The sequence below is a fragment of the Canis lupus genome, chromosome X (genome assembly GCF_011100685.1).
Source record: "Canis lupus familiaris isolate Mischka breed German Shepherd chromosome X, alternate assembly UU_Cfam_GSD_1.0, whole genome shotgun sequence".
In the NCBI taxonomy this organism is placed as follows: Eukaryota; Metazoa; Chordata; class Mammalia; order Carnivora; family Canidae; genus Canis; species Canis lupus.
This window is the reverse complement of record NC_049260.1, coordinates 60459650-60478314: the sequence shown is the minus strand read 5'-3', so window position 1 is coordinate 60478314 and position 18665 is coordinate 60459650. Positions and strand designations below refer to the sequence as shown.

General features: G+C 38.2%; 1 protein-coding gene across 12 annotated transcripts in view; it reads right to left on the bottom strand.

Moving 5' to 3' along the window:
* Positions 1–18665, bottom strand: part of ATP7A (ATPase copper transporting alpha) — a 153161-nt gene that overhangs the window by 21150 nt on the left and 113346 nt on the right. For 11 of the 12 annotated variants that reach the window (XM_038587767.1, XM_038587768.1, XM_038587769.1 and 8 more), the window contains 3 exons: positions 8161–8355; positions 6429–6611; positions 3970–4186 (listed from right to left, as the gene is read on the bottom strand). In XM_038587767.1, the coding sequence (XP_038443695.1) occupies positions 3970–4186; positions 6429–6611; positions 8161–8355 (595 nt within the window). The remainder of the gene's footprint in view (positions 1–3969; positions 4187–6428; positions 6612–8160; positions 8356–18665) is intronic. The other variant, XM_038587774.1, reaches the window with a different exon arrangement.

Below are 18665 nucleotides of genomic sequence, written 5' to 3'. Positions count from 1 at the left end.
ACTTGCCCTATTAGCAGCATTTAACACAGTTGATCACTCCCTCCTTCCTGAAATACTTTCTTTCCTTGGCTTCCAGCACATTCTTATGAGTTACCTTCTCATTCACCACTTCTTCCATCTTCTTTGCTGATCTCCCTGACCTATTAACCTATCATATTGTAGGACTCAATCCTTTTTTTAAAAAGATTTTATTTATTTATTCATGAGAGATACAGAGAGAGAGAGAGAGAGAGAGAAGCAGAGACACAGGCAGAGGGAGAAGCAGGCTCCATGCAGGGAGCCTGATGTGGGACTCGATCCCAGGACTCTAGGATCATACCCTGGGCCAAAGGCAGGCACTAAACCGCTGTGTAGGACTCAATCCTTAAATCATTTTCCCTCCTTCTTCTATCTATCTACTCTCACTCCTTGGTGACCTTATCCAGTCTCATAGCTTTAAATATAAGCTATACCAGCTTTGTCCAACAGAAGAATTTGGAAATGCTCTTTTTCTACTGTTTAATACAGTAGCCATTAACAACATGTGGCTATTGAGCAGTGAAATGTGGCTAGTATGACTGAAGGGCTGAATTTTAAATCAAAAAAATTTTAAGTTTATTTATGTATTTATTTTATGCAATCTGTACACTCAACATGGGACCCAGACTCATGACCCCAAGATCAAGAGTCACATACTCTTCTGACTGAGCCAGCCAGACAACCCTGAATTTTAAATTAAATACAAATAATTTAAGTTTAAATAGTCATATACAATGAATGGCTATCATATTGGATGACACAGATCTATAAGTGGATGACTCCCAAATCTACATCTCCAACCTACTCTGTTTCACTGAACTCCAGACTTGTATACCCAACTGCCTAGTTGTTATTTCCATTTATATGGCACCTCCAATTGAATATCTAGTAGGCACTCAAATTTAACATGTAAAAAACTGATCTCCTGATCAGTTCTCATCAATATTGCCCTTTCTTTTAAAAAAAAGATTTTTAAAATTTATTTATTCATTAGAGACATAGAAAGAGAGAGAGAGGGGCAGAGAGACATAGGCAGAGGGAGAAGCAGGCTGCATGCAGGGAGCCCGATGTTGGACTCGATCCCAGGACTCCAGAATCATGCCCTTAGCCGAAGGCAGGCGCTCAACCACTGAGCCACCCAGAGATCCCCAATATTGCCCTTCCAATGGTCTTCCCCATTTTATTTAAATGGTAACTTCATCCTTCTAAATTGTTAGGCCACAAACCTTGACATAATTCTTTTTTTTTTCTTTTTCCTTGACATAATTCTTGACTCATGTTTCTCACACACCTCATATCCAATGTTAGAAAATCTGTCAGCTAGCTCTCCCTTCAAAACTCATTCATATTTTGATCACTTCTTATGACCTCTACTATTAACACATTGGCCCAAAACACTTATCTTTCACCTGGATTATGGCAACAGCCTACTAACTCATCTCCCTGCTTCTGCCCTTCCCCTTATTCCTCCAACCATGTATTTTTATCAGAGCATCCAGGGTAATACTTTTGAAACATTAAGTTGGATTCTGTCACTCCTATACACAAAACTCTCCAATGACTTCCCATCTCAAGGGCAAAAGCCAAAATTCTTTCAATGTCCTTACATAATCTAGCGCTGTACTGCTCTCTAACCTCATCTCTTACCCACTTCCCACTCATTGACTCTGCTCTAGGCACAGTGTTCTCCTTGTTGTTCCTCAAACTAGTCAAGCACCCTGGACTTTGGTACTTAACATCCCTCCTACCTGGAATGTTCTTGTCACAGATACTCACATAGGTTTCTCCTTCCCCCTTCTCAGGTTTTTGCTCCAGCACCAACATCTCAATGAGGCCTACCCTGATCATCCTATATAAAATGGGACACAATACTCAACAGCATTCCCTATTCCCTACTTTACCTTCCTTTATTTTCCTCTACACTACTATCTCTATCAGACATATTATATTTTCTTATCTATTTGCTCACTGTTTTGTGTTCTCCCACCAGAAATACAAGTTCCAAAAGATAGTCACTTTGTCTATTCTGCTTAGCTGATTCTTTAGTGTCTTGAACAGTGTTTAACAAAAGGTGTCAAATGAACAAAATTACTATGTGTCAGTATACTTGATGCTGGAACTTCACAGACAAATAATAAAATATAGTTGGGTAGAATCAAGCAGGTAAAGTATTATCATGCTAAAAACAGAGAGTACGTACAATTGTGATTTAAAAAGAGGAGCAAATATCTCTACCTATACATGTCAGTCAGCAAAGGCTTCACTGAAGAAAGAGGTGAGCTGAATCTTGAAGGATGAAAATAAGTTCATGAGGTAGATGCCACTGTAGGAAAGGACATTATCCAGAGAAAACAGTGAATTAAATGATCTAATAGGCGTGAAATGACACAATGTAAAAAGGAACTGTAAGTAATTCCATATAAATGGAACACAGAATGCATGGAGGTCAGTGGAAAAAGACAAAATGGTTGGTGCAGGGAGATAGGAGACATAGCATGGGGAACAGACCTAGAACAAAGTCCAGAGAGACTGGTCTTTGTCCCACAGGAGACAACCAGCAAAGCCAGAATCCCTAACAGAACTGCATTGATAGGGTTTAGGATACATACAAATCTCCAAAACAAAAATTTTCTGAGGGGTAGGCATAACTTTCATTACATTCCTCCAAAGGTTCATTATTCAAAAAATAAGTTATAAAACACTATAATAAAAGGTATTAGTCAGAAAGTTATATAATCATATTTGCAGGTTAGCAAAATCACTCAAGCATAAATGGGTAGGGAGGTGCTATAACACTCAGGTGGGTATATTATGTTTGGGGGCAGATGGACAAACCAACCAGAAATTTAGGAAAACAGGTTTTGGCTAGAGATGTGGATTTTGGAGTGGTGGTAAAAGCCTAGAGGTGGCAGAACAAGCAATAGATATGAATGAGATTGTACACAGAGTATATAAAATAAGAAAAAGACAAAGAACAAAACCCTGAGGATACCCAGTATTTGAGAGAAAGAGAAAAGAGGAATTAGAGGAGGATTGGAAGCAACAGCCAGGTAAGTGACAGGATAATTTAGAGAAAGAATGGTCATGAAATTAAGAGAAGAAAGAACTTTAGGAAGAAAGAAATGGTCAATAGTTCTCAAATGCCTTAGGCATTTGAGCTCATGCAAGATGTGGACTTGAGAAGAAACCACTGGAGTAAGTATTGAATAAGGTCATCAATGCTTAGAATGCTACTTAGAAAACGTAGTTTCAGTAGTATGGATGGGACAGAAGACAGGCTGTGCAATGAATAAGTGAATTAAGTAAACCTAGACTACTCCTTCTAATAGCTTAGATATAAAGGAAAATAAGAGACAGGATACAATCTAGACAGGATTACACTGATATTGATGGAAGAAATGTTTATATGTTTAGGAGAAGGAGCCAGCACAGAATTGGAAAACAAAGAAGCAAGGGGAGTAACAGAATAAGGTCCCTGGAGAATCAAGAGAGGGTGGGATCTAGAGCAAAGAGGAGGGATACCTCTTCCCCTGAAAAAGGAATCATTCTGAGCAAAAAGTTCAAAGAACAAATGTCTGAGAACCTTAATTTTCTATGTGAAAAATAAACTTGATAATTTGCTTAGGGAACTAAGGAGAAGGCCACAGTATCTTGTGCAAGATATAAAAGGTTTAGAGTAGCTGTGATGAGAAATAAAAGAAAGATAGCTGAACTAATATGGAAGATCAGCTAAGACTAGCATTTGTCACCCTATGGTACAATCAAGGAGCACAGTTGGGAAATATTCTCGAGTAACTCAAGTGAAGTGATCAGAAGGCCTATGGTAAAATCATTTGAGAGAATGAAACCATGATGCCAATTTTTGTTTCTTATCTAACAGTTCAGGATTATAAAGTTAGACATCTGTTAATATTTGTCCCATAATTGGTACTATGAAGAAAATTAGCTTACTTGAGAGCTGGGCATCAATAATCATGGAAGATGAAGTTGATGACTGTTCATTATTTGCACCAATTTGAACCAGGGATGCATTTTTAATATTATTTTCCTCTATCTTCCAGTTATCCTTATGTAGCAAGCCTTCAATATTGATGACTTTACAGCTAATACCACAGCCTGGCACAACCTGGAAATCTATGCAGGTACCCAAGGTTTCAGTGTCCAGCTCCTAACAAATAGAAACAGAAGGATTTCTTCTGCTGTTCTAATAATCCAAGATCATCAATAGCACACTCAAAGATTACCACTGGTTAATTCTAAATGTTTAGACACATGCCACATGCCCAGTTAATTCTAAATGTTTAGAACAAAATATCAGAATTGTTTATTTAAATCCCACTCTCTAAAATGTATACCAAGTTTAGAGAAAGAAAACAGGTAAGATTTACCAATATTCTCTGCCTTTTCCAGTAGAGAATTACAAGTTAAATTTTTAATTCTATTGTCAAGTCAGATTTTCTATTCAGTACAGGGCAAAGGGTAACAAAGAACAGGGCCTTTAGTTACCAGAATGCCTCTCTAGTATGATTCTGTGTCCTTAGTAAGCCAAAGAATTTTGGTGGCCATCATTGTTTCCTGGCTCTTTATATCTTCATCCTCTCTGTTGTTTGGTTTGGGTGTAAAGAAGCCAGGTCAGTAATAGTAAATTGGTAAAAAGGAAAGAACACCAATGATAGGAATTGCCATATCATAACTGTAAAATTATGAGATAATTTACAAAGAACTTATACAAATCAATGATAAAAAGATAAATAATCCTATGGAAAAAAACAGGCAAAGGATACAAGCAGAAAGAAATTCAAATAGCCATTGAAAAGATGCTCAGCCTATTTACATAATTATGTAAATGCAAAGCAAACCACCAATGAGTAAATATTTTTTATTTATTAAATTGGAAAAAATAAAGTAAGAATGTGGGGAAATGAGCACTAATAACTTTTGGTGAAAGTATAAAATGGTACAACCCTTCATGTGGGTATTGGTAATATTTGCTATGTAGGCATTGGTCGTATTCATCAAAATTTAACTGCATGTATCCTTTGATCTAGCAATTGCACTGATACGCATTTAACATAAAGATAAACTTGCAAAAGCTGACAAGAACATTAACTGTACATTATAAAAGACAAAAAACCAATCATATAGTAGAATACAATATAGCCATTAAACATAATGAGGCAGATCTATATGTCCTAATATGGAAAAATCATTCAATAAAATAAAACAAGGTACCAAAGATTGGTCACAGTGTGACCTTTCTACATAAAGTCTAAAAAGTAATAAATGCATATATTTTCAGATATGCATTAAAAATGGTTAACAAATGCACACTTTTGGGACTATACTAAAATTTACTGAATTATATAATTTACAATGACCTTTATAGTATGTATCTCAATAAAGCTGCATAGTTATGGTCTGGAAGCAGATTATCCTCTTTCTGACATTGTGACAGAAGGTCAATTGTAGCCTAATGCTATGTCACAATGCCTACATCATTCATCTCATTTAAACTCATCACTCAGGCATTTTACCATCTCACATCATCCTAAGAAGGATTAGTATAGTAAAAAAAGTAATTTTGAGGGAGAGAGAGAGAGACTACATTCACATAACTTTTATTACTGTATGTTGTTATAATTATTCTATTTTATTATTAGTTATTCTTATTAATCTCTTACTGTGACTAATTTATAAATTAAACTTTATCATAAGTATGTATGTATAGGAGGAAACACAGTATATTTGGGGTTCAGCACTCTGCAGTTTCAAGCATCCTATTGGGTCCTGGATTCCCTGTAGATAAGGGGAGACCACTGTATTTTATCTTATTTTATTTTTTAAAGATTTTTATTTATTTATTCATGAGAGACAATAGAGAGAGGGAGAGAAGCAGAGACAGAGGCAGAGGGAGAAGCAGGCTCCATGCAAGGAGCCCGATGTGGGACTTGATCCTGGGACTCTAGGCTCACGCCCCAGGCTGAAGGCAGGCGCTAAACTGCTGAGCCACCCAGGGATCCCAAGACCACTGTATTTTAAAAGACTGCTAATGAATTAACACTTGCTAAACTTTGGAAAGAAGAATTATGAAAGAGGGCAGGGAATGAGGCTTTCCTTTTTCATTATGCAACTCTCTGAACTCTGAATTTTCCTACCATAAATAGGCACTATATTTTAATTTTTTAGTCAACAGGGGTCATCTGTGTGATAAAATTATAATTTCCTTTTCCATCTTTATAGTCTTCTGTATGAAGAAACTAACACATATTATAAAATAAAATGAGAAAATAGAAGTCTTTCTAGCCTCCTACCAACTATATATGTAAATCATAGTCAAACACCAGTTTAGATTTGGTCTGTATAATTTTTGTAGAGGACAACTACACTAATAAATAAAGGAAAAATTGTACCTGTTTGCAGTATTTGGTTATGGCTGCTCCTAGAGGGTGTTCACTATTACTTTCAGCAGTCCCCACGATGGCCAGGATCTTATTGCGTGATATTCTGTTACTTTCCACTAGAATCTTTACTTGATTCACTACTGGGGTTCCATGGGTAATGGTTCCAGTCTTATCAAATACGACTACTTTCACCTGTAAGAAAATTAAAATACACTGTACCTATATGACTTAATATCACTTTCCCAAAAATAAGAAAAAGGTTTATTTTACCATATGAATATTTTGTTTCTTAATAAATTGACCTTTCACTTAATTGGAGTTGAACTGTCTTTGAGTGAGCAAAAGTAATGGAGAATAAGGAAAAAATACTCTTATTTATATCTAATAACCCTCCCTTGCAAATGTTTAACCATACTGTGAATATATGTTAAACAACTAGAACTAATTGTTAATTGTTGACTATTAGTAAGTAAAGAAGAGATGACTCTGCCTCCAGGGAAAGAGAAAGGCTTTCAATACTAACCAGTTCCAGAACTGGAGTGGAAATCTGGGCAGTAGGCATATGATTATAAAAGAAAGGTAATTGTGAGCACCAAATAAGACCTGCTGGTTTGCTATGACTTTATTGGGTCTGGATGAGAAGCCTGGTCTGAGAAGAGACAGCTCAGTGAACCCATGAGGGCAACTGAGCCCAGACTTCCTTAAAAGGAAGAATCTGGAATTAGAGAACACAGTCACTCCACAGTAAATTTGGAATATGAACCTTGAAAACTGAATAGCTTGAGGAAGCAGGATGAAAAGAAAAAGAAAAACTAAATACAAAGCATAAATCTGAACATAAGAAGAAATAGCTATAAAGAGTATTATGGAAACAGCTGAGGAAACTGGAATATGGACTAAAGGTTAGATAACAGTATTATAGCAATGTCAACTTCTTGCTTTTGATCTCTATATTATGATTATGTAAGAGAATGTCCTTGTTCTTAGGAAAGGAGCCTGACATCTGCAGTAAACGGAATACAAGAGTTCTTTATACTGTTCTTTCAATTCTTAAGTTTGAAATTATATCAGAGTAAATAAAAAATCACTATAAAAACTAACAGCTTGTATTCACTGGTTATATGAGGTTCCAAGTCTGTTGTAAGCTGTGTTCTGTGTTTACTACATGCATCTGTATATAGTTTATATATATCCTCATAATAAGAACATATTAGAAGGAATACGGTTTTAGTTGAAGTCAAGCAGCCTTGATTGAAATTGTTGTGGAAATCCTAATATGAGAGAGATGAGGAATAAGATTATATTTCTGAAGTCATAGCTGCAAACTGTCAGCTAGTAGCAAAGGCAAAGAAACTACAATGTTACTACTATAAGCACTATCTTACCTTGAAGAACACAAGCAAAGACTTGCATTTTTCCTGGGCAAATATGTCTTCTATCATCCTTATCTAAAGACATTTTTAATCTAAGCTGGAATAGGACTCCCAAGTTTTTCACATCAGGGTCTGCTCTAAGAAAGAAGACCTGTAGTAGTTTTAGAGATCTTACAGAACTAAGACCAATCCAGAACAGAACCAAAAAAAAAACACCTTTCCTACCTCAACCCTCAAGACAGTCCCAGAAGCAGCTCATGGGATCATGAGAAGAAGCTTCTGCACCATGTGGAAATAATTTTAGATTCTGTTTCTCAAAAGGGGTTCTACTGCCAGTTTGGATGGAACAGTTCTGGAGACTATCTTACCTTATGAGCCATCTCCAATGGCTCGCCACCTTTGATTAGTATGCCATTTTGAGCGCCTACTCCTGTACCCACCATCACAGCAGTTGGAGTGGCTAGTCCCAGTGAACAGGGGCATGCAATGCACAGAACTGTGATAGACGCTTGGAAAGCAAAGCGTATTATCGTTTCTGTTCGGGAGATACTTCTGTTATATCCCTTTAGAAGAAAGGCATGAATTTTGGTTATTGATCTAGAGCTGTATAAAACAAAAGGAACAAAGCTTAACTCTATTTAAATAAAACCACATTTTTCAAGTCACACATAACCTACTTAGCTGCCAACATATACATTTCAGTTACTAGTAAGAAAACACTTTTTTTTCTTGTAGGAATATAAGAAATTGTGACATTACTGGTAAACAAGTCATAGTCCTAAAATTAAAAATTCAATTTTGCTGATTCCTAAGTTACAAACTACACAGTTAACCTAAAGAACATGAAAACACCTGGGTGACTCAGTGGTTGAGCGTCTGCCTTCAGCTAGGGGCATGATCCCAGATTCCTGGGATCGAGTCCCGCATTGGACTCCCTGGAGGGAGCCTGCTTCTCCCTTTGTCTGTGTCTATGCCTCTCTGTGTGTGTGTCTCATTAATAAATAAAATATTTTTAAAAAATCTAAAGAACATGGGCAACCCCAGTGGCTCAGTGCCTTCAGCCCAGGGCCTGATCCTGGAGACCTGGGATCGAGTCCCACGTCGGGCTTCCTGCATGGAGCCTGCTTCTCCCTCTGCCTGTGTCTCTGCCTCTCTCTCCCTGTCTCGCTCTGTGTCTCTCATGAATAAATAAATAAAATCTTAAAAAAAAATCTAAAGAACATGAAAGTCACCTTGTTCCCTCTATATTGAGAATAATGGCTTTTATTAGAGATTTTCAAAAATAGCTGCAAACATGGGACCTAATTCTTAACAAATCTGATCCTGAACAAAAAGAATTCTGAATCTCTACATACTAAGACCATAAATCTGCCTTTCACACTATACTTTAAAGACAATGGAAAAATCACCCAGCATGCAAAGGAAGCTTAATCCTATTTCAGTAAAATTTTCTTGAACATAACAGGGTGAACTGAATATATCAGGTAGTACAGCTCTTAGTGACATTGAATATTTGCTTGTGTGAGTAAATACAATTGACAGCATTAGGGGAAATCTCCTAGACCCCCTTGAACTCATGAGAAAAATTCCTAAGGGATACACATTCCAAAATACTCAGCAATCTTCTTGTTCAATGTGTAATTAACCAATATGAATCATTTAAAAAATTATACTAATGAGCATATATCATGAAGTAGACATGTAGTTTTTATTACTCAACCTGTTCTATTTCTTTTTTACATTCAGAACCACAGTAATAGTGTAATAGGAAATCCATTTGGAAATATTCACAATCTGGTCACTGAGAAATGGGAAAAGTTCCACCCTGCATTACAGCCAACCCACTGTGTTTGAGGAGCCAGAAGCACAGGTGAGATTAGAAGTCACCTGTCCCAACAAAGCCCCATTCCATAGCTCTGTGAGTTTTTATCCCAAGCTTCAACAACCAGAGGGAACGGTGAGAACTGGTAACTAAAATACTGGCATAGGTAAGGGTTTGGCTAAAGGCCCTGAAGAGCCTAAGCACCAAGGAGAGAAAGGGAGATCAAGTAACATATGAAAAGGGGAAGAGACAGGAACTATCATGGGGCCCAATTTCCATTTTAAAAAAATAGCAGGAAACTAGATGATTTGTGGAGGTGTCTGTCATCTGTGGCAAGAGTAAATCCCTCCACCTCATCTAACTCTCTGAAATGTTCCAGAGTTAGAAGACTTCAGTTTGTTTTTTATCCCCTTAAAAGAAAGACCTCTTCTCTCCGACCACTCCCCTCCATTGCCCCCAAGAAGCCACATGTCCTGATCTCACACTCTTCTTTCCGATTTCCACTGTCTGAGTCTAGAGTGAGACAGAGTCCCTCCTCCCTGAACCCAAGATTTAAGGAGTTCTTCCCCAATGCACCAAGGAAAAGTAGCCAGATGAGACTGAACACTAAAGTTTTGGAAAAAAGCACAGATGCAATTCCACAAACTAGAGGCAGTATTATTTATACACAGAGACAGGTTTAACACATTCTATCCAAAAAGGGGCTGTAGGAAGCTGTGGTCATCAAAACAAGCTGTGGTCATCAAAACAGTGTGGTACTGGCACAAAAACAGACACATAGATCAATGAAACAGAATACAGAATCCGGAAGTGGACCCTGAACTTTATGGTCAACTAATATTTGATAAAGGAGGAAACTATCCATTGGAAGAAAGACAGTCTCTTCAATAAATGGTGCTGGGAAAATTGGACATCCACATGCAGAAGAATGAAACTGGACCACTCTCTTTCACCATACACAAAGATAAACTCAAAATGGATGAAAGATCTAAATGTGAGACAAGATTCCATCAAAAGACTAGAGGAGAACACAGGCAACACCCTTTTTGAACTTGGCCACAGTAACGTCTTGCAAGATACATCCACGAAGGCAAAAGAAACAAAAGCAAAAATGAACTATTGGGACTTCATCAAGATAAGAAGCTTTTGCACAGCAAAGGATACAGTCAACAAAACTAAAAGACAACCTACAGAATGGGAGAAGATATTTGCAAATGATGTATCAGATAAAGGGCTAGTTTCCAAGATCTATAAAGAACTTCTTAAACTCAACAGCAAAGAAACAAACAATCCAATCATAAAATGGGCAAAAGACATGAATAGAAATCTCACAGAGGAAGATATAGACATGGCCAACACGTACATGAGAAAATGCTCTGCATCACTTGCCATCAGGGAAATACAAATCAAAACCACAATGAGATACCATCTCACACCAGTGAGAATGGTGAACATTAACAAGGCAGGATACCACAAATGTTGGAGAGGATGAGGAGAAAAGGGAACCCTCTTACACTGTTGGTGGGAATGTGAACTGGTGCAGCCACTCTGGAAGACTGTGTGGAGGTTCCTCAAAGAGTTAAAAATAGACCTGCCCTACGACCCAGTAATTGCACTGCTGGGGATTTACCCTAAAGATGCAGATGCAATGAAACGCCGGGACACCTGCACCCCGATGTTTCTAGCAGCAATGTCCACAATAGCCAAACTGTGGAAGGAGCCTCGGCGTCCATCGAAAGATGAATGGATAAAGAAGATGTGGTTTATGTATACAATGGAATATTACTCAGCCATTAGAAATGACAAATACCCACCATTTGCTTCGACGTGGATGGAACTGGAGGGTATTATGTTGAGTGAAGTAAGTCAATCGGAGAAGGACAAACATTGTATGGTCCCATTCATTTGGGGAATATAAATAATAGTGAAAGGGAATAGAAGGGAAGGGAGAAGAAATGGGTAGGAAATATCAGAAAGGGAGACAGAACATGAAGACTCCTAACTCTGGGAAACGAACTAGGGGTGGTGGAAGGGGAGGAGGTTGGGTGGTGGGGGTGAATGGGTGATAGGCACTGAGGAGGGCACTTGACAGGATGAGCACTGGGTGTTATTCTGTATGTTGGCAAACTGAACACCAATAAAAAATAAATTTATTATTTAAAAAATATATTTAAAAAAGGGGCTGTAGGAACATAGAGGAAACAAGCTACTGATAAACTACTTCCTACTAGAGCAAAGTAACAGTGCATATAAATTCATACTCTCTTAAGTGCAGGCTACACTGCACATTTACTCATACTATCTCAAACATATGGACCCCTAAAAGGGTACTTGACCTAATACAGTGGAAGTGTGGTAATAAGGGTAACATGACATGGTAATGGATGAACAAGCATATGGTGATGCTAAAGCAACAACATACATCAACAAGATAATAATTGTTCAGGAAAAATCCTTTTCCATTGCTGAGGTTACAAATTCAAAGTTACCTATGAACATTCTCCTCTGAATTCTTTTTATTTTCTTTAACATTTTTTTCTTAAGATTTTTATTTATTTATTCATGAAAGACACACACACACAGAGAGGCAAGAAACACAGGCAGAGGGAGAAGCAGGCTCCTCGCAAGGAGCCTGATGTGGGACTCGATCCCTCATCTCCAGGATCACACCCTAGGCTGAAGGCGGCACTAAACTGCTGAGCCACCCGGGATGCCCCCTCTGAATTCTTTTAAAGCTATGGCTTAAAACAAAATAAAAATCCATACCAATAAGAGAAAGGATAAAAATCATGCGATCATTTCAATAGATGCAGAAAAAGCATTTGACAAAGTACAACAATCCATTCATGATAAAAACACTCAACAAAGTAGGTTTGAAGAGAATATAGCTAACATAATAAAGGCCATTTATGAAAAACCCATAGTTAACATCATCCTAGAGAAAAACAGAGAGCTTTTCCTCTAAGGTTGGGAACAGAACAAAGATGTCCACCCTAACCATTTTTATTCAACACAGTACTAGAAGTCCTAGCCACAGCAATCAGACAGCAATAATCAAAAATAAATAAAAGGCAAAATCTAAATCAGTAAGAAGTAAAACTTTCACTATTTGTGTATTACATGATATTATATACAGAAAACCTGAAAGGTTCCACCAAAAAAACTAAATTCAGTAATGTAGCAGGATACAAAAATCAATCTACAGAAATATGTTGCATTTGGATACACCAATAATGAAGCAGGAGAAAGAGAAATTAAGAAAATAATCCCATTTATAATTTCACCTTAATAATAAGATGCCTGGGGATCCCTGGGTGGCTCAGTGGTTTAGCGCCTGCCTTTGGCCCAGGGCGCAATCCTGGAGTCCTGGGATCGAGTCCCACGTCAGGCTCCCTGCATGGAGCCTGCTTCTCCCTCTGCCTGTGTCTCTGCCTCTCTCTCTCTCTCTCTCTCTCTCTGTCTATCATGAATAAATAAATAAATAAATTTTAAGAAAAGAACTGCTTTAAAAAAAAATAATAAGAGGATACCTAGGAATAAATCTAACTAAAGAAACGAAAGGCCTGTACTACGAAAACTAAAACACTGATGAAAAAAATTGAAGATGACACAAAGAAATGGAAAAATATGCCATGCTCATGGAATAGAAGAACAAATATTATTAAAATGTCTATACTGCCTTGGGCACCTGGATGGCTCAGTTGGTTGGGTGGCTAACTCTTGATTTCAGCTCAGGTCATGATCTCAGGGTCCTGGGATCAAGCCCTGTGTTGAGCTCCATGTTCAGCAGGGAATTTGCTTGAGGATTCTCTCCCTCTCCCTCTGCCCCTCCTCCAGCTCATGCTTGCTCTCTCTGTCTTGAAAATAAATCTTTTAAAAAAGTCTATACTACCCAAAGCAATATAAACATTTAATGTAATCCTTATCAAAATACCAACAGCAGGGACACCTGGGTGGCTCAGTGGTTGAGCATCTGCCTTTGGCTTAGGGCATGATCCTGAAGACCCAGGATAGAGTCCCGCGTTGGGCTCCCTGCATGAGGTCTGCTTCTCCCTCTGCCTGTGTCTCTGCCTCTCTCTCTCTCTCTCTCTCTCTCATGAATAAATAAATAAAATCTTTTTAAAAATACCAACAGCATTTTTCACAGAACTAGAGCAATCCTAAAATTTATATAGACCCACAAAAGCAATCTTGAAAGAACAAAGCAAAGCTGCAGGTGTCACAATTCCAGACTTCAAGTTATATTACAAAGCTGTAGGAATGAAAACAGTTATAATAATGGCATAAAAATACATAGGCCAATAGAACAGAATAGAAAACCCAGAAATAAACCCACAATTATATGGTCAATCAATCTTCAACAAAGTAGGAAAAAATATCCAATGGGAAAAAGACAGTCTCTTAAGTGGTATTGGGAAAACTGGACAACTACATGCACAATGAGGAAACTAGACCACTTTCTTACACCATACAAATAAATAAATTCAAAATGGGCAAAAGACCTAAATATGAGACAGGAAACTATCAAAATCCTAGATGACAACACCGGCAGCAACCTTTTTGATCTCGGCTGCAGCAACTTCTTGCTAGATATGTCTCCAAAGGCAACGGAAATAAAAGCAAAAATGAACTATTGGGACTCCATCAAGATACAAAGCTTCTGCACAGCACAGGAAACAGTCAACAAAACTAAAAGGCAACCTATGGAATGGAAGAAGATATTTGCAAACAACATACTGATGAAGGGTTAGTATCCAAATTATATAAAGAACTTATACTCAACACCTCAAAAAAATCCGGTCAAGAAATAAGCAGAAGACATGAACAGACATTTCTTCAAAGAAGATATCCAGATGGCCAACAGACACATGAAAAGATGCTCAACATCACTCATCAACAGGGAAATGCAAATCAAAACCACAATGATATATCACCTCATACCTGTCAGAATGGCTAAAATCAACAACACAAGATATAACAGGTATTTGTGAGTTTGTGGAAAAAAAACAACCCCTCTCATACCATTGGTGAGAACTGGTGCAGTGACTCTGGAAAACAGTATGGAAGTTCCTAAAAAGTTGAAAACAGAACTACCCTTCAATCCAGAATACTACTGAGTATTTACACAAAGAATACAAAAACACTAATTCAAAGGAATACATGCACCCCTATGTTTATGGCAGCATTATTTATAATAGCCAAGGTGGAATATTACTCAGCCATAAAAAAGAATAAAATCTTGCCATTTAATTAACAAGGCAGGAAACAACAAATGTTGGAGAGGATGCGGAGAAAAGGGAACCCTCTTACACTGTTGGTGGGAATATGAACTGGTGCAGCCACTCTGGAAAACTGTGTGGAGGTTCCTCAAACAGTTAAAAATATACCTGCCCTACGACCCAGCAATTGCACTGTTGGGGATTTACCCCAAAGATACAAATGCAATGAAACGCCGGGACACCTGCACCCCGATGTTTATAGCAGCAATGGCCACGATAGCCAAACTGTGGAAGGAGCCTCGGTGTCCAACTAAAGATGAATGGATAAAGAAGATGTGGTTTATGTATACAATGGAATATTACTCAGCCATTAGAAATGACAAATACCCACCATTTGCTTCAACGTGGATGGAACTGGAGGGTATTATGCTGAGTGAAGTAAGTCAGTCGGAGAAGGACAAACATTATATGTTCTCATTCATTTGGGGAATATAAATAATAGTGAAAGGGAATATAAGGGAAGGGAGAAGAAATGTGTGGGAAATATCAGAAAGGGAGACAGAACGTAAAGACTGCTAACTCTGGGAAACGAACTAGGGGTGGTAGAAGGGGAGGAGGGCGGGGGGTGGGAGTGAATGGGTGACGGCACTGGGGGTTATTCTGTATGTTAGTAAATTGAACACCAATAAAAAATAAATTTAAAAAAAATCTTGCCATTTGCAACCACATGGATGGAGCTAGACAGTATGATGGTAAGCAAAATAAGTCAGTCAGAAAAAGACAAATACCATATAATTTCACTCATAGGTAGAACTGAAGAACTAAAACAAAGAGTAAAAAAACTAGAGAGAGAGAGAGAGAAAGAGAGAGACAGACAGACAGACAAACCAAGAAACAGACTCTTAACTACGGAGAATAAACTGACAGTTACCAGAGGGGAGGTGATGGAGGGATGAGTTAAATAAGTGATAGGGATTAAGGAGTTAATTTGTCATGATGAGCACTGGGTGATATATGGAATTACTGAAACATTGTATTGTACACCTGAAACTAATACAACACTGTATGTTAACTAGCTGGAATTAAAATTAAAACTTTCAAAAAAATAAAAATCAACAGCTAAAATTTCCTAAAAACCAAAATTTGGTTGCTCATCGGGAAGGCTCCCTCACCAGATGGCTGGTTAGGAGTACTTTTTAAAAAAAGAAGTGAGACTGCTACATGGGGAAAAACTTGTTTGGTTCAGAAAAGGGAGAAAGGATTTCTAGAATTAATCTTCCTTTCTCTGTACTCCATCCAAAATTAGAATCCATCAACTATCATTAATTATGATGCCTATTTTTTTCTTTTGTATATTTTTATTGGAGTTTGATTTACCAACATATAGTATAACACCCAGTGCTCATCCCGTCAAGTGCCCCCTCAGTGCCCATCACCCAGTCACCCCATCCCCCCATCCACCTCCCCTTCCACTACCCCTTGTTCGTTTCCCGGAGTTAGGAGTCTCTCATGTTCTGTCACCTTCTCTGGTATTTCCTACTCATTTTCTCTCCTTTCCCCTTGATTCCCTTTCACTATTTTTTATATTCCCCATATGAATAAAACCACATAATGTTTGTTCTTCTTGGATTGACTTACTTCACTCAGCATAACACCCTGCAGTTCTATCCATGTTGAAGCAAATGGTGGGTATTTGTCATTTCTAATGGTTGAGTAATATTTCATTGTATACATAGACCATATCTTCTTTATCCATTCATCTTTTGATGGACACTGAGGCTCCTTCCACAGTTTGGCCACCGTGGACATTGCTGCTATAAACATTGGGGTGCAGGCGTCTCAGTCTTTCATTGCATCTGTATCTTTGGGGTAAATCCCCAGCAGTGCAATTGCTGGGTCGTAGGGTAGCTCTATTTTTAACTCTTTGAGGAATCTCCACACAGTTTTCCAGAGTTATTGTACCAGTTCACATTCCCACCAACAGTTAAAATGCCTATTTTAGTAATCATCCTATATTTCAAGTAATACTGCATATAATCTTCAACAAAGAAAGAAGTTCCAAAGGAAACCAGCAGCTTCTTAATATAGGCACATGACTTTCTAAGAAGTTAAACTTGAGTTTCCACCTGAAAGAAATTGTTAAGAGGCAACGTGCAAACCTTACACACCACATATGTATGCTTCAATAACATTTTACATTTCTCTTTAAAGTCTTGTCTTCTTATTGCACCTTGACTTTTCCAGTATCAAATCTTCTACCCTATAACCTCTCTTTATGCACTTCCCTCTAACCTCAATTTCCTTATGTTCTCATTATTTGGTAAAACTGCTTTATACTTAAAGAACTATAAATATATAAATATTTATGTAATAAAACCAGAAGATAAAATAAATAAAACTCAAGTTAATTTTCTCTGCAGAGCTGTATGGAAGTGAGGAAGGTGCTCTCATTTAATCCCTCTCTACCCTCCACACTCATGTAGATTTGCTTCCTGTTAAGTCTGTGGTAGGGGAAACTACACCTACTCTTATACTCCTATATGTCCTTGTGAGGTAATATTAGAACCCAAGGGAGGAAAAGCTGGCAAAGCTGTCATATGTCAAGCAATCAATTCTTCTTGAAATGAAGGAATGTTCACTTGGTCTCTCCTAAACAGAAGAGAATGTCCAAGAAATAAAATGTTTAAAAAACCATTGAAGGTCCAACTAACTCCAGTATTGGGTTCCTCTGAGTGCTCATGAAGTGTGTTGAGAGAAAGAAATCAAATAGCAGCATTCAGAAACAGTCCTGGGTAACAATCTGATGAGGTTTCTCTCTCTCTCTCTCTCTCTCTCTCTCTCATTCATTCAGGGAGAGGTTGCTTTTTTGTGTTGGTTAGGTAGGCAGGAAGGATGCATGGCTTAGACCTTGGTGGTAGTCTCCTTAACAGGTTGGATGCTGTTTATCTCCACAATGGGGCCTTTGTCAGCTCTACTGGCCTCTTTAACCTGCCCTTCAAAGGCTCATGTAATTTCCTCAAAAGTCCTGCTGTGGGTCTCAGGGATGGAAGACCAAGAAGATACCAAGCAAGCCAGTGAAGACAATAAAAATGAAAAATATAGGCTCCTAAACAGAATGCAGCTGAGGGGGAAGAGTTGCCCAGCCAAAAAGTTGGAGGTCCAGTTGGAACAACCAGCCTCTGTCATTGCACCTTGATGGGGTCCCTGGTTAAAGAGTTTGGCCACAATAAACCATGGAATGGAGCCTGGGTCCATTTCAAAAAAGTGCATGAAGACCAAGACAACTGCAATACAGACAAAGCTCTTTCAGTTATACTTGTCCTTTAATAACAATGAAATAGTCATGAAGATGGAATAAAAATCCATCCCTCCAAAACCAATCAGATGTAGAGTCTTCCTCCCTGTTCTTTCCACCAAAAACAAAGAAACTACAGTGAAGACACTATTAACCACACCCACACCAATGGCTTCCCAACACCTGCATCTTTGAAGATTCCTATTGAGTAACAGAACACAGCACTGATTCCAGAGAGCTGCTGGGAGAGCTGGAGCATGGTGAAAATGATGATACGCTGTCAGTAGCTGAGTACTTCTGAAGAGCTCCAGTACAGTGACCTGTTTTTCTTGTGCCATCCTAGCACTCTCATCTTTCATTTCCCCAGTGTCTTGTCTGAGTCACATCCTGGGTGCCCCATGATCACTAGAAGATCTCCTTAGCACTCACCTCTCCCTTTCTGTTAATGGCCAAGAATCTAGGACATTCAGGGCAAAATGGAAGGGCTAATTTGTAGGACAGCTAGAATGATGGTGAAGCCCAATAGCATGGGCCAAA